The 15245-nt window shown below is 35.5% G+C and overlaps 1 protein-coding gene across 8 annotated transcripts in view; it reads right to left on the reverse strand.

Moving 5' to 3' along the window:
- The window catches only part of SLC26A8 (solute carrier family 26 member 8), a 78649-nt gene that overhangs the window by 46489 nt on the left and 16915 nt on the right, over positions 1-15245 (reverse strand). For 4 of the 8 annotated variants that reach the window (XM_077161603.1, XM_077161596.1, XM_077161601.1 and 1 more), the window contains 2 exons: positions 4142-4258; positions 2491-2672 (listed from right to left, as the gene is read on the reverse strand). In XM_077161603.1, the coding sequence (XP_077017718.1) occupies positions 2491-2672; positions 4142-4258 (299 nt within the window). Of the gene's footprint in view, positions 1-2490; positions 2673-4141; positions 4259-5826; positions 6006-15245 lie in introns of those variants that run through there. The other 4 variants (XM_077161604.1, XM_077161598.1, XM_077161602.1 and 1 more) reach the window with 4 other exon arrangements.

Consider the following 15245-nt stretch of genomic DNA (forward strand, 5'->3'; position numbering starts at 1 on the left):
TCTTTTCATTTAATTTTTTTAAGTTTCTCTGTTGTTCAGATTGGATAAGTTCTATTGCTCTATCTTCTAGTTCATTTATTATTAGTTTGTCTTTTCTGTTCTGCTGTTGAGCTTATCCACTGAATTTTTAAATTTTGGTCATTGTCTTTTGCAATTCTAAAATTTCCACTTGGTATTTCCTTGTATCTTCTATTTCTTTGCTAAGACATTCTATTTCTTTGTGGGGGCTATTTTTTCATGTTTCCAGCATGCTCATAGTTGCAATTAAAGCATTTTTAGGATGATTGTTTTAAAATCTTTTCCTGATAATTATAATTTATTATAATTATCATTATCATCTACAATTATCACTATCATCACCATCTCAGTGTTGGTCTATTTATTCTTTTTCCATTCACTCAAGTTGAGACTTTCCTGATTCTTATTATGAAAAGGATTTTTTATTGAAATGTGGCTATTCTAAGTATTATCTATGAGACACTGGATTTTATTTAAACCTTCTGTTTTAGCTAGCTTATTCTGACAACTCTCCAGTAGAGATAGGCCAGGCACCCCTCATTACTGGTTGGTGGAGGTAGAGGTCCTCTCTCAGCCTCTGTTGATACCAAAGGCAGGAAATATTCCTTAATATTTCTGGGGAGGGGTGGGAGTTCTAGGTCCCTGAGAGGACCCCACTGGTATCACACTGGCTGGGAGGCAGGAATATCTTGTTTCTTCTCCCCATATGTCTCTCACTGCCACCATGGTAGGGGAAGGATGTGTGTATGTGCATGTGTGTGTGTGTATTCATTAATGCTGGATGGTGGTTAAAGTCCTGACTCTCCACTAGCCTCTCTGACCCACCCTAGCAGTGACTGGGAGGAGCACTTCAGTACTTCCCCGAGGTGATGAAAGCCTTGACTCCACACTCAGCTTCTCCTGACACCACTCTGCTTGGGGGTGGGGGTGGGATGGGGCACCTAATTACAGCAGAATGAGGGTAGAATCTGTGCTCCCCACTTGTCCTTTGCTGATGTGAGTGTGGGTGAGTTCACAATGCTTTTCTGTGGTGTTTTGCTGGAGTAGAGATTACTGTCTACAGGTTTTCTGTCTTGCTAGAGACAGAAAAGTTTTCTGCCCCTTTCTTTATTCTGTGGCTAAAGAGAGCAGATTTTTGTTGGGGTGTTTTAATTTATCTGAGCCTGTTGGCATTTCGGGTTTCTGGCTTCTTCAGCTCCATGAGTGGGATATATAAGGCAAAACAAAACAAAACAAACAAAAACACCCCCCAGGGAACTCACCCATCAGTGTAGATCTGAGGTCCCTAGCCAGTCTTCCTTCTTTTCTCCACCTTTCAGTCTTCTGATATTTGTTTCATATATAAGATCTAAGGTTTTTAATTATACTTAGTAGGAGGAATAAGGAAATATATGTCTATTCCATCTTCCTGGAAGTGGAATGTCTCCTCCTTTTATAGACAAAATAACTGAGGCTCAAAGGAGGGGAAAGAACCTGCTCAAGTCACTTGTATAAATTAATAATTTGCTGACATATATTGCCTGTAAACACTGCCTATTTTATCTGCTATCACAAGATTGAATTTTCAACGATAGGAACTTATCTTCTTTATTTTTGTTTTCTGTTAAAATACTCAATTCAGTTCTCTGCATCAGTAATTATAGTTCATTGATACTTTCCATGTGACAGGCCCTGGGCTGAGTGTTTTATATATATTTGTCTTTACTTAATCCTCACAAGGACCCTGAAAAACAAATATTTTTATTCCCACTTTACACATGAGGAAATTGAGGGCCACAAAGGGCCTAGGTTCAGACATTCATAAGTACCAGGGCTGGGACATGCCCAATGTGCCTTTGTAAGCTCCCAATAAATCTTTACCTAATAAATGATGGGCCCTTGGGAGATCAGTGAAAATCAACTAGAGAGTGGGCTAGTTGAGAATAAAGAGAAATAAAGCTGAGAGATGTGACTTTAGTTCAATGGGTGAAGCTTTAGATGGTAGACTCTCAGAGGAAATGAATGATGCCACCAAAACTAAGTTTTGAGATCGTAATAAATCATTGATATTATTGTCATATATCTGTGGTCCTATCAATGAAAAGGAAAAAAAAAGGATTTCAGGTCTGAACTCTGATGCTTATTAATTCAAATCACGACATGCAAACCGATGGGTCCTATTCATTTAAAGTAATTTTTAAAAGGGTAAAGTCATGAGTGGAACTCTGGACTACAGTCCCTGAGACCTCCTTTAGTCTTAGAGAAAATGAATGATGAATATTTTCAGTATCTCATCCTAAATCAGTGGTGGATGATTTCTGAAGAGGGAGAAGTTTAGTCACCGAGGAGACAGCCTATCCATACATCCCACATGTTTGCCAAAAAATAAGTCACTGGTGTTCCAGAGATATCACAAGGAGCAATTAAAGGAAGGGGTCCATTTCTTGCCCCTTTATATACTTTTCTTCAGGGTTTCAGAGACGCAGATCCTACCTGAATAATCCCAGCCAGAAAAGTTGTGGATGCCACCACATTCAGTGATTTGTTATAGGCCACAAAGAAGAAGTGATCAGAAAAGTCATCCTTGATGAAAGTTCCCATTACCAGGTCGCCACTGTTGAATGGGCTCACCTTCAGGACGTTGATCATCAAAGCACTCACGAGGAAGAAGGTACCTATGGAAGAAACACAATGTTTAGGCGGTCGGTGAGGTATGAAGTCCAGGTAAACTGACAGATGTTAACAAAAGCAAGTCATGGTCTGATTTTGTACTGTTGTTGATCTGAAGAACTCCTCTTATTTGGAAGTAGCCATGAGAGGTAAAAAAGAATAGGGAAAGTAACTCTGGCTGCATGTATTGTGACCAACTCAAAGAATTTAGATGTTGATGATCCAGATGTTAGTCTCTTTGCATTATGGGCATTTGAAACAGGATTCAAAGGGAAATTGACAGAAAATGGGTATCAGGCTCAGCTTCTATGCCTGCTCTGAGAGGTGAAAAGTGAGATAGTGGGGAAAGAAAAAGAAAACAAAGCTAATCAATAATAAGGTGAAGAAAAATAATATAATAATATGCATGAAAGATTTACTATGTACAAGTTGTCTCTGGGTTAAACCTGTTCCAAACATTATTTCATTTAGTCCTCTTATTGACATAAACACAAGCTGAGCAAAGGCAAATATTACCTTTAAAGTTATTTAACATTAAAAAAAACTCCAACAGCTCTTACTATCAGTACTTGGATATGATTTTGAGATGCTCCATGAATTTGGGAATAAAATTGTTCTGTAAGTGTTAAAATGTAAAATCAACAATTAATGGATTTTAGGGGAGCTATGCGATATTATCCTCCCAAATTGTGGCACTCTGTGCCTAAAAGGATTAGACAGTAACCAGGTTGAATGTTTATCTGATAGTTTCTAGATGAAAAGTGTGTCAATTAGAATGGTCATTGTTGGTTGCTTTGTCAGTAGGTCAGTAGAGAAACCTAAGAAAAGGCACATCACTGAGTGAATGTTGGCAATGTCTTCCAAGCTTGCTGGGGAATTTTGTGATTCAGTTTCTATGCAAGTTCACCTACATGAAGTAAATGTTCTGATTACGTGCGCTTTATAAATCTCTGTATCAGTAATTTATAATTATAATTAATAGGTGGACTTTTGACTCAGGGGAAGACAGCGCTCATGCTGTGGGCTTAAGTACTTTGAAGTTTTTCATTGCAAATTAATAAGCAATGGTGTATTATAAATCAGCTCCATGCTGTTAGTTATTATAGATCCAGATGGAAGATGAATCCACTCTAGGAGTATTGACAACATCAAGTTTCTGGATCTGCCAGATTGAAGGCAATGATATTCCAATGTATAGCAATTTCACTAATAAAATTATTACCTCTACCCTTTAATTTCCTTGGGAAACAGTTTGCTAGTCTGTATTTTCCAGTGATGACATTAACAATGACACAGTAGGAGAAGTATTTAATTTCTACAATCTGAACACTAACCCTATGGATAGATGGAATATCCACCTTTTCTCTCTTTTCTTTCTATTGTAAAGATAGCTTTAAATTGGCTTTCTTGGCAATAAATAAATGACTAAGGTGTAAATTTCATCCACCTCCTGTGATTCCAATAACAAACTCACCAATGGACATTTGATGACATGATCCCAAAACTACATAAATTAACGAAGAACAGAATGCTGCATAGGCGATATTGAGAGGAGGAATCAGTTGCCTTGCCAGCAAAGTAAAGGTAAGGACTGAAAAGGAAGATAATTACAGTAAGAAACAGTTGTTTGTCTTTTAAAAGTCACCTTAAATTAAAACTATAGGGAATACTTAAAATTAAAAATGATCTATGTATATAATAGCTCACTAAGTATGAGTAATAATGTCCTTTGACACAGTGTCCTTAATTAGTACCTTTTATTGCCTACTTTGAATTCTAGCTTCTCTGATGTGAGGTCTTCATACTAAGCATGGAAAGCAAACATCACAGCAAGAAGAGTTCTAATTCCAAAACCTCAGAAGCAGGATCCCCATCCCTCCCCAAGTCTAGTGCAAGAAGGCCCTGAGAATCCACTGGGGCAGAAGACAAAGCTGTAGAGCAAGGCAAGAATTACACTTAAATGACTGGATTCGAAGCTGATATTTGTTGTCTCTCTTCCATATGACAATCACTCCAATCTCTTCCTTTAGCTCCTTCTTCAATACTTACTTCCTTTTCTAAAAAGCATCAGAATATTCTGGATCAGCTAGAAGGGAAAATCTGAAAGGATCGTAGGGCATATGGTAGCCCATGACAAACTCTGGGATCTGCCCTGTAACTATTTGTTGAAAACGGCTTTGAAAACTATTGCTTTTTTCTTTCTTTGCTTTGTATATATGTTATATCATACAACAACAACAAAAAAAGTTAAAAAGCACCAGGAGAATTTGGAAATTTTGAAACAACTGGATTAACATGGTGTTGATATTTCAAGCCCACACCTCCTAACCTGAAGACCTCTTTTTGACTTACATCATACCATTGTGCTCTTTTGAATTCAGTTGAGTCCCAAGAACAGATTGATAGTCTTAGATAAACAAGACTCATTCTTCGTGGAAAATTTTTTAAAATACATAAAAATAGAGTAAAAAGAACTCTTAAGTACCCATTAAGCACTTCAACAATTGTCAATTCATGGCCAACAATCTTGTTTCATCTAAGCCCCCACTACTCTCACATTCCACACTATTTTGAAGCAAATCCTAGACATTCAATCATTTTATCTGTAGATATTTCAGTATGTATTTCCAAAAAGATGACTTTTTTAAACTTAACTACAATACCCTCATCACACTTAATAGATTAATAATAGTTCTCTAACATAGATCCAGTCAGCTGATTATAAATCAGCTCCATGCTGTTAGTTATTATAGATCCAGCTTGAAGATGGATCCACTCTAGGAGTATTGACAACATCAAGTTTCTGGATCTACCAGATTGAAGGCAGTGATATTCCAATGTATAGTAATTTGCTTCAAATGTATAGGATTTGCTTCAAAATAGTGTGGAATGCGAGAGTAGTGGGGGCTTAGATGAAACAAGATTGTTGGTCATGAATTGACTATTGTTGAAGTGCTTAATGGGTACTTAGGAGTTCTTTTTGCTCTATTTTTATGTATTTTTAAAAAATTTTCCACGAAGAATGAATCTTGTTTATCTAAGTCAATATTCAAATCCCCCTGATTATTTTATAAATGGTTGTTGTGGTAGAGAAGCCTCAAAGGTTGCTCCCAATGATCCCTGCCAACTGGTATTCATGATCTTGTGTGATCTCCTTACCTTAAATGTGAGCTGGACCTAGTAACTTGCTTCTAAAAGAATAGACTACAACAAAAATGATGGGATGTCACTTCAAAGGTTAGGTTGCAAAAGACTGCTTCCATCGGGCTGGCCATGGTGGCTTAGTCGCAGAGTTCTTGCCTGCCATGCCAGAGACCCAGGTTCGTTCCCGGTGCCTGCCCATGTTAAAAAAAAAAAAATCTGGCTCTTTCTCACTCTTTCTCATCATCTGCTGCAAGAGGTGGCTTCATGGGTGTGAAAACTGTGCAGTTACAAAGCCTTTGGCATAAAGTGGCCCTTCACCTGGTTTAATGCTCTACTATCATCATCTCGAAATTCTGAATAATTGTTGAACTAGGTGCTCATCATCTTTATTTTTTCACTGGGCCCCACACATTATGTAGATGGTCCTGCCAGCTGCCATGTCAGGGGGAACCTCAAGCAGCCTATGGAGAAGCCCACATGGTGAGGAACCCAAGCCTGCCAGCAACCACGTGAGTGAGTATAGAAGCAGATTTTCCAACTTCAGTAGGCTTTGGAAATGACTGACATCTTGACTGCAGCCTCATGAGAAACCCTGAGCCAGAGATATGGTGGGTTTTGGGGTGATCTTTAAAAAAATTATTTGCTATTATATGTTGTGCTTCATTTGCTTTACAATCTGAGTGTTTAAATCAAGACCCAAATAAGGTACTCACGTTGCAATTGGTTGATATGATATCTTTTAAGTTTCTTGTAATCTATAGGTTCCCCTTCTACTTTATTTTTCCTAAGCAAGGCTCTATAATTGCAAGAAACAGAAAATCTACTCAAATCAGCTTAAACAAAATAGGAAATTTATTAAAAGGGTATGAAGTGTTTGGGCCTCATCAGAGACTGAAAACAGAACTATGTTTTCACCATCAAGACCCATGGTGGTTATTTCCCCATTCTTTTTGTCTCAGGGATTGCATGGTCTTCTGTCTTTGTTTCCAGTCTGCAGCTATTACGAACAATACTGCTATGAATATTCTTGTACATTTCTCCTAGTGCACAGATGTACAAGTATCTCAAGTTTATATACCCTGCAGCATAACTGCTGGGGCAATTACTAGATAAATCCAAACTGTTTTCCAAGTGGTTGTACAGCTTACATCAGCATTGTATGACAGTTCTCATTATCCTCATCTATGCTAATATATGATACTGTCAGATTTTTAGTTTATTGTTTATAGTGAAAACTCTTTCAATTTCAATTTTCACTTCATGGATTGGTAATAAGGTTGAGTACCCTTACTTAAGTGTTTCTTTATAGATTTGTAGGAGTATATACATTATAGAAGTAGTCCTTTGTTGGCTATATGTTACAAACATCTTCTCCCAGTCTTTGGTTTGCTTTTTCAATCTTTAGTGTGTCTTTGAAAGAACAGAAGTTCTTGACTTTTACTTAACTCAATTTATCAGTCTTTTCCTTTTGGGCAAGTGCTTTTAATGTCTTGTTTAAGAATTTCTTTTCCAACTCAGGATCAAGAAAATATTCTCCTATATTATCTTTATTGTTTTTCTTTTCACATTTAGGTCTTTAATCAACTGGGAATAGATTTTTCTGTATGGTGTCAGGTAGGAATCTAAATATTTTGTCCTACTGTGTGACTTTCTTTTCTGGTCCACTGGCCACACTGTCTTAATTACCTTTTTATATTTCCTTTTTATTGTGCAATATACCATACATATAGAAAAAACATTAAAATAGAGATAAGTTTGATAAATATGACAAAAAAAAAAAAAACTATGTAACCACATCCCAGGTCTTTGATCACAGTTCCATCCCTCCACGGAAATATTATTTTGACTCTTGCAATAATAATTTATTTACTTTTCTTTATAGTTTTATCTTGATGTACACATCCCTAGACAATATAGTTTAGCCCAGTCTCCTTTTGAATTTTCTATTAATGGACTTATACTGTATATGATTCTTTTAATTTCTGCTTCTTTTGCTCAACATTATGTATATGAGAGTCATCCATGTTGTGTTAAGTTGCTTTAGATTGTTCACTTTCATTCTGTGTAACATTTCAATATATGAATATAGAAATGTTACTTATTCATTTTATTTCATCATTTTATCTTTTTAAATACCAAAAAACACAAAGCAAATGCAAACATTCCTATTTTGATCATTCTGTTCTACATATATAATCAGTAATTCACAATATCAACCCATAGTTGCATATTCATCATCATAATCATTTCTTGGAACATTTGCATCTATTCAGAAAAAGAAATAAAACGAAAACAGAAAAAAAAATTTATATATACCATACCCCTTACCCCTCCCTTTCATTGATCTCTAGCATTTCAAACTAAACTTATTTTAACATTTGTTCTCCTTATTATTTATTTTTATTCCATATGTTCTACTCGTCTGTTGACAAGGTAGATAAAAGGAGCATCAGACATAAGGTTTTCACAATCGCACAGTCACATTGTGAAAGCTATATCATTATACAATCATCATCAAGAAACATGGCTACTGGAACACAGCTCTACATTTTCAGGCAGTTCCCTCCAGCCTCTCCATTACATCTTGAATAACAAGATGATATCTACTTAATGTGTAAGAATAACCTCCAGGATAACCTCTTGACTCTGTTTGGAATCTCTCAGCCATTGACACTTTGTCTCATTTCACTCTTCCCCCTTTTGGTCAGAAGGTTTTCTCAATTCCTTGATGCTGAGTCTCAGCTCATTCCAGGGTTCCTATCCCACATTGCCAGGAAGGTCCACACCCCTGGGAGTCATGTCCCACGTAGACGGGGGAGGGCTGTGAATTTGCTTGTTGTGTTGACTGGAGAGAGAGACCACATCTGAGTAACAAAAGAGGTTCTCTTGGGGGTGACTCTTAGTCCTAATTTTAAGTAGGCTTGACCTATCCTTTGTGGGGTTAAGTTTCATATGAACAAACCTGAAGACTGGGGGCTCAGCCTCACATTTACTTTTGATAAGCAACATGTAGCACGAAGAGAAAGTCTTTTGAGATTTAGGGTTTCAAATAACTTACCAATACAGAGAAGGTAAGAGAATTACTTGGTAAGTGTCTGAGAACTAAATTGCCTAGTCTCAGTTAGGCTTAGGCTGTGGAGAAGAAGAGGGAAAGAAGATTGCCAAACTTTCCAGCACCTTAAATATATATATATTTTTTATTTTCAACTACTTTTAGACTTACAGAAAAGTTACAAAAATGATACAGAGTTTCCATATATCCCTCACCCAGTTTTTCCCCTTAACATCTTTATAAGCATAGTACAATGATCAGAACCAGGAAATTAACACTGGAAATCAGCCGAACTAAAGACCTTATTTGAATTTCACCAGCTTTTCCACTAACATTCTTTTTCTGTTTCAGGATTCTATCCAGGGTCCCTTGTTCATAGGGGATAACACAGATGTTATTTCTCCTTAGTTCTACAATCTATAACAGTTTCTTAAGCTTTACTTGCTATTCATGATTTTGATCCTTTTGAAGAGTAGTAATTGGTCAGGTTTGTCAAATAACCCTCAATTTGAGTTTGTTTGATATTTTCTCATGATTGTACCAAGATTATGCATTTTGGGCAATAATATTACAGGACTGATGTTGTGTCATTCTTAGTATCAGAGGGTTTAATTATATTGATAGGTCTTATTACTGAGGATGCTGACATTGATCACTTGGCTAAGGTGGGTTTTTCCAGGTTCTCTTACTGTAAGTTGGAGAGTAATTAATAAATGTCTTGGGGGAGATACTCTGAAACTCTACTGTGAAACTTCTCAAACTTTCACTAATAATTTTAACATTCAGTAATGGGGCTTGTCTACAACAGTTATTACTGTGGTGTTTGCCTAATGTTGATTTTCTATTTTCTTCTACATTTACAATTAAAATTCTTGTCCAGTACCTTTTTTTTCCCAATACCTTTTAAATAAGGTCTTTACCATATAGTATTTTAGTCTCATTTGAAGATAATTATTGTCATTAGGTACTACCTATTCAAATTAAGTAAAACTTTTGAATTATCCACATTAACAATTAATTCATTATTCACACTACTTAAAAATAATATACAATTCCTTAGTCAGTTAGCAAGAACTGCTTGGATTCATTCATTCACACAGTTATGTACTCATTATTATTCCACAAAGCTCTTTTGAGTGCCTGCACTATGCTAGATGTGTGTTGGATGCTAGTTTACATCCTAATGCAATTCTTCTTTTGGTCCTAAATTACTTGGTAATTAGCAATGGGATGTCTTCCAACTTTGGCAGTAATTGAAGGATCTATGATAGTTGGAAACTAGTAAAGCACTCATAGTCAATGAATGAGTGCCAAGAGTAGAGCTTTCTCATTGAAACTGTATGATGAGAATGCCCTAGAAATGCTGATACTTTCCTGGAAGTAAATTTATTCATAGAAATGAATCTTTTTGGTTTGCAGCTGCTATGGGGAAATTTCTTTTTGCAGGAATGCTTCTAGCACATTTGGCATCTTTGCATAAAATTTAAAAGGTACTCTTTTTTTTCTGGAAATGCTTGGCTGTTGCAATATATATATTTTAAATCAATTAATATAATCACCATATCAACAGTCTAAAGATAAAAACTACACAATGATATTGATAGATTTAGAAAAAGCAGTTGACAAAATACCACATTCATGCATGATAAAAATTATTAGCAAACTGGAATAGAAGGGACTTCGTCAATGTAATAAAGGGCATCTATAAAAATCTCATAGCTCACATCATACTTAATAGTAAAAGAATAAATATTCTCTCCTTAAGATCAGGAACAAATCAGGAATTTCTTCCCTCACCACTCTTATGCTACACAATATTGGATGTCTTGGCCAGTGCAATAAGCAAGAACAAGTCATAAAAGGCATTCAGATTGGAAAGAAATGGATAGAACTGTCTCTATTCACAGATGACATGATTATATATATAGAAAATCCCGGGGAATCTACAAAATATTCATAGGGCTAAAAAGTGAGTTGCAGGATATAACGTCAACATACAAAAATCAATTGTATTTTTATATACGAACAACAAACAATTGGAAACTAAAAAAACTTTAATTACCATTTAGAGTATATCTTCAAAAAATACTTAGATATAAATCTAACAAAACATGTACAGAATTTGCATGCTGGAAAAAATACAAAAGAATGATGAAAGAAGTCAAGGAATACCTAAATAAATGGAAAGACATATTGTGATCATATGGGAAGATTCAACAAAAAAAGATGTCAATTCCCCCAAAGTTATCTATAGATTTAATATAGTACCTAACAAAAACTTAGCCGGAATTTTGTAGATATAGACAAGCTGATTCCAAAAGTTATACAGAAGAGTAAAGGAACATGAATAGCTGAAACAATTTTGAAAAAAACAGAGCAGAGGAAACATAATACCTAATATTAAAACTCACTATAAAAAGCTACAATAATCAAGACCTAGTATTAGCAAAGGAATAGATACATAGGGCAATGGAACAGATGAAAAGTCTAAAATAGACCCACAAAAATATGGCAATTTGATCTTTGACAAAGGTACAAAACCAACTCAGCAGAGAAAGGATAGTCTTCTTTTAAAAATGGTGTTGAAAATGCAACAAAATAAACATCATGCCTTACACAAAGATTAACTCAAAAGATAATAGATCTAAATGTAAAATATAAAACTAAAAAAAAATTGGAATGGAAACACAGAAAATCTTCATGACCTAGAATTTAGCAAAGAGTTCTTAGATAGCAAAAGCACAAAAAAAGCATAAAAGAAAAATATTTATAAATTGGATTTCATCAAATCAAAAACTGTTCCTCTACCAAAGATGTCATAAAGAGACCAAAAAGACAAACTACAGATTGAAAAAAAAATATTTACAAATCACATATCTCAAACAGGACTTGTATCCAAAATATATAACATATTTTCAGAAATCAACACTAAAAAACCCAAAAATCCCAATTTAGAAAATGGGCCAAAATTGCACAGCAACCAATTAGATCATACAGATGAAATGGACAAATTCCTGGAAATGCACAAATTACTTAAACTAACTCAAGAAGGCACTGAAAATCTTAATAGATTCATAACATGCAAAGAAATTGAATCAGTAATCAGAAACTTCCCAATAAAGAAAAGCTTCACTGACGAATTCAACCAAACGTTCAAAGTAGAATTAACACCAATCCTTCTCAACCCCCCCAAAATTGAAGAGGAGACTCACAGGCAGTGAGGGACAACAAATTCAATAGGCTGAGCCCTCAATCTTAGGGCTCACCCCGGGAAGCTTTTCCTGCAAAGGATAGACTAAGCGTAACTGATAATTATGCCTAAGAGTCACCCCTAGAGAATCTCTTTTGTTGCTCAGCTGTGGCCTCTCTCTCTAAGCCAATTTTGCAGGTGAACTCACTGCCTTTCGGTTACATGGGACATGACTCCCAGGGATGTAAATCTCCCTAGTAATGTGGGACCTGATTCCTGGGGATGAGCTGAGACCTGGCATCATGGGAGTGAGAAAGTCTTCTTGACAAGAAAGGAGAAGAGAGAAATGAGACAAAATAAAGTCTCAGTGGCTTAGAGATTTCAAACAGTGTTGAGAGGTTTTCCTGGAGGTTATTCCTATGCATTATATAGATATGCCTTTTTAATTTATGGTGTATTGGAGTGGCTGGAGGGAAGTACCTGAAACTGTTAAACTGCATCCCAGTAGCCTTGATTCTTGAAGAAGACTGTATAGCTATATAGCTTTTACAATGTGACTGTGTGATTGTGAAAACCTTTTATCCAGGGTATGGACAGATGAATAAGAAATAATGGGTAAAAATAAATAAATAATAGGGGGAGATAAAGGGTAAAAATTGGGTAGATTGAAATAATGTGGGTCAGTGAAAGGGGTATGAGCTATTTGAGTTCTTTTTTCTTCTTTTTATTTCTTTGTTTGTGGAGTGATGCAAATGTTCTAAAACTGATCGTGGTAAAGAATACACAACTATGTGATGATATTGTGAGCCACTAATTGTATAATACGGTTGGACTGTGTGTGTGTATGTGTGTGTGTGTGTATTTCTCAATAAAAATACTTTTAAAAATTGAAGAGGAAAGAAACTTTCTAGTTCATTCTATAAGGCCAGCATTACCCTGATTCCAAAGCCAAAAAAAGACTTCACAAGAAAAGAAAATCAGAGACCAATATCCCTTATGTATATAGATGCAAAAATCCCCATCAAAATACTACCAAACTGAATCCAAAAGCATATTAAAAGGATTATACATTATGACCAAGTGGGATTTATCTCAGGAATAAAAGGGTGATTCAATATAAGAAAATCAATCAATGTAATACATCACATTAATAGAACAAAGAAAAAACCACATGATCATCTCAATTGATGCAGAAAAGGCATTTGACAAAATCCTTTTATGATACACTCAGGAAACTTGGAATATAAGGAAAATTTCTCAACATTAGACAGGCTATCTATGAAAAACCTACCCCAAAAATCATACTCACAGGCAAAAGACTAAAAGCTTTCCCCCTAAGGTTGGAATGAGGCAAGGATATCACTTTTACCACTGCTATTCAACATTGTAGTAGAAGTCCAAGCGAGGGGGAATTAAGGAAGAAAAAAGGTAAAAGGCATCCAAACTGCAAAGGAGGAAGTACAACTATCTCTATTGGCAGATGACATGATCCTGTATCTAGAAAATTCAAAAGAATCCACGATAAAATTACTAAAGTTAATAAGTGAATTCTGCAAGCTTGCAGGGTACAAGATTAATATGCAAAAAATCTTCTGTGTATATACCAACAATGAACAATTCAAAAAAGAAATTAAGAAAACATTTCTATTTACAATAGCATCTAAAAAAATAAAATGTCTAGGAATAAATTTAACCAAGGATGTGAGAGATCCGAAACTGAAAACAATAAAACACTGCTGAAAGAAATGAAAAAGAACTAAATAAATGAAAAGGCATCGCTTGTAATGGATTGAAAGGCTTAATATTGTTAAGATGTCAATACTATCCAAAGTAATCTACAGATCAATGCAATCCTTATCAAAATTCTTTTTTTTTTTTGTTTGGTAGAATGGTAAAGCTTATCCTCAAATTCATATAGAATTGCAAGGGACCTCAAATAGTCAAAACAATTTTGGAAAAGAAGAGAGAAATGAAGACTTAAATTCACAAAAAATCTTGCACATGAATGTTCATAGCAATTATATTCATAATAGCCCGAAATTGGAAACAATCCAGATGATCTTCAAAGGATGAATAGTTAAATAAACTGAGGTGTATTCATACTGTTGAATACTACGCAGCAATAAAAAGTAATGAACTACTGATACATGAAACAACCCAGATGAATCTCCAGAGAATTACCTTGAATGAAAAAAGCCAATTCCAAAATGCTACATACTGAATAGTTCCATTTATGTAACATTTTTGAAATGGCAAAATTGTAGAACTGGAGGACAGATTAGTGGTTGCCAGAGGTTAAAGGGGATGGGGGAATGAAGAAAGTGAGTGTACCTATAAAAGGTCAACATGAGAGATCCTTATGGTGCTGGACATATTCTATATCATGACTGTATCGATTCCAGTATCCTGGTTGTGATACTGCACTAGAGTTTTGCAAAATGTTACCACTGGAGAAACTGGGTAAAAGGTGCTTAGGATTTCTCTGTATTCTTTCTTACAGATGCATATGAATCTATAATTATCTCAAAATAAAATATTTAGGGTGGTGCAACGGTGGCTCGGTGGCAATATTCTCGAACCCTGGTTCGATTCCTGGTGCCTGCCACGCAAAATAAATAAATAAATAAATAATGCTGACAATATCAAGTTTTGAGGATTCTGTGAAGGAACTGGAATTCTCATGCATTGCTGGTGGGAAAGTAACATGGTAGATGTAGCCACTCTGGAAACAGTTTGACAGTTCCTCATAAAGTTAAAAACACACTATTTACCACATGACCTAGCAATCCCACTCTGTTGTGTTACTCTAGAGAAATGAAAACTATGTTCACATAAAAACCTGTACATGAACTTTCCATAGCAACTTCGGTTGTGATAGCCCAAAACTAGAAAAAACACGAACACCCATCAGCAGGTCAATGGATAAACAAACAGTAGCACATCCATAAAATGGAACATTATTCAGCAACAAAAAAGAACAAACTGTTGATGCGCACAACTTGAGCGAGTCTCAAAGACACAATGTTGAATGAAGGAAGCCTGTTTTCAAAGGTTACGTACCATATAATTCCGTTTATAAGACATATTAAAACAAACAAACCAAAAAACCTATAGTGATAGAAAATAAGATCAGTGGTTTCCAGGGATTAGGGTCAGGGCAGGGTGTGACCATAGAGGGATGGAACTGTTGAG

Source organism: Tamandua tetradactyla, chromosome 5 (genome assembly GCF_023851605.1).
Source record: "Tamandua tetradactyla isolate mTamTet1 chromosome 5, mTamTet1.pri, whole genome shotgun sequence".
Taxonomy (NCBI): Eukaryota; Metazoa; Chordata; class Mammalia; order Pilosa; family Myrmecophagidae; genus Tamandua; species Tamandua tetradactyla.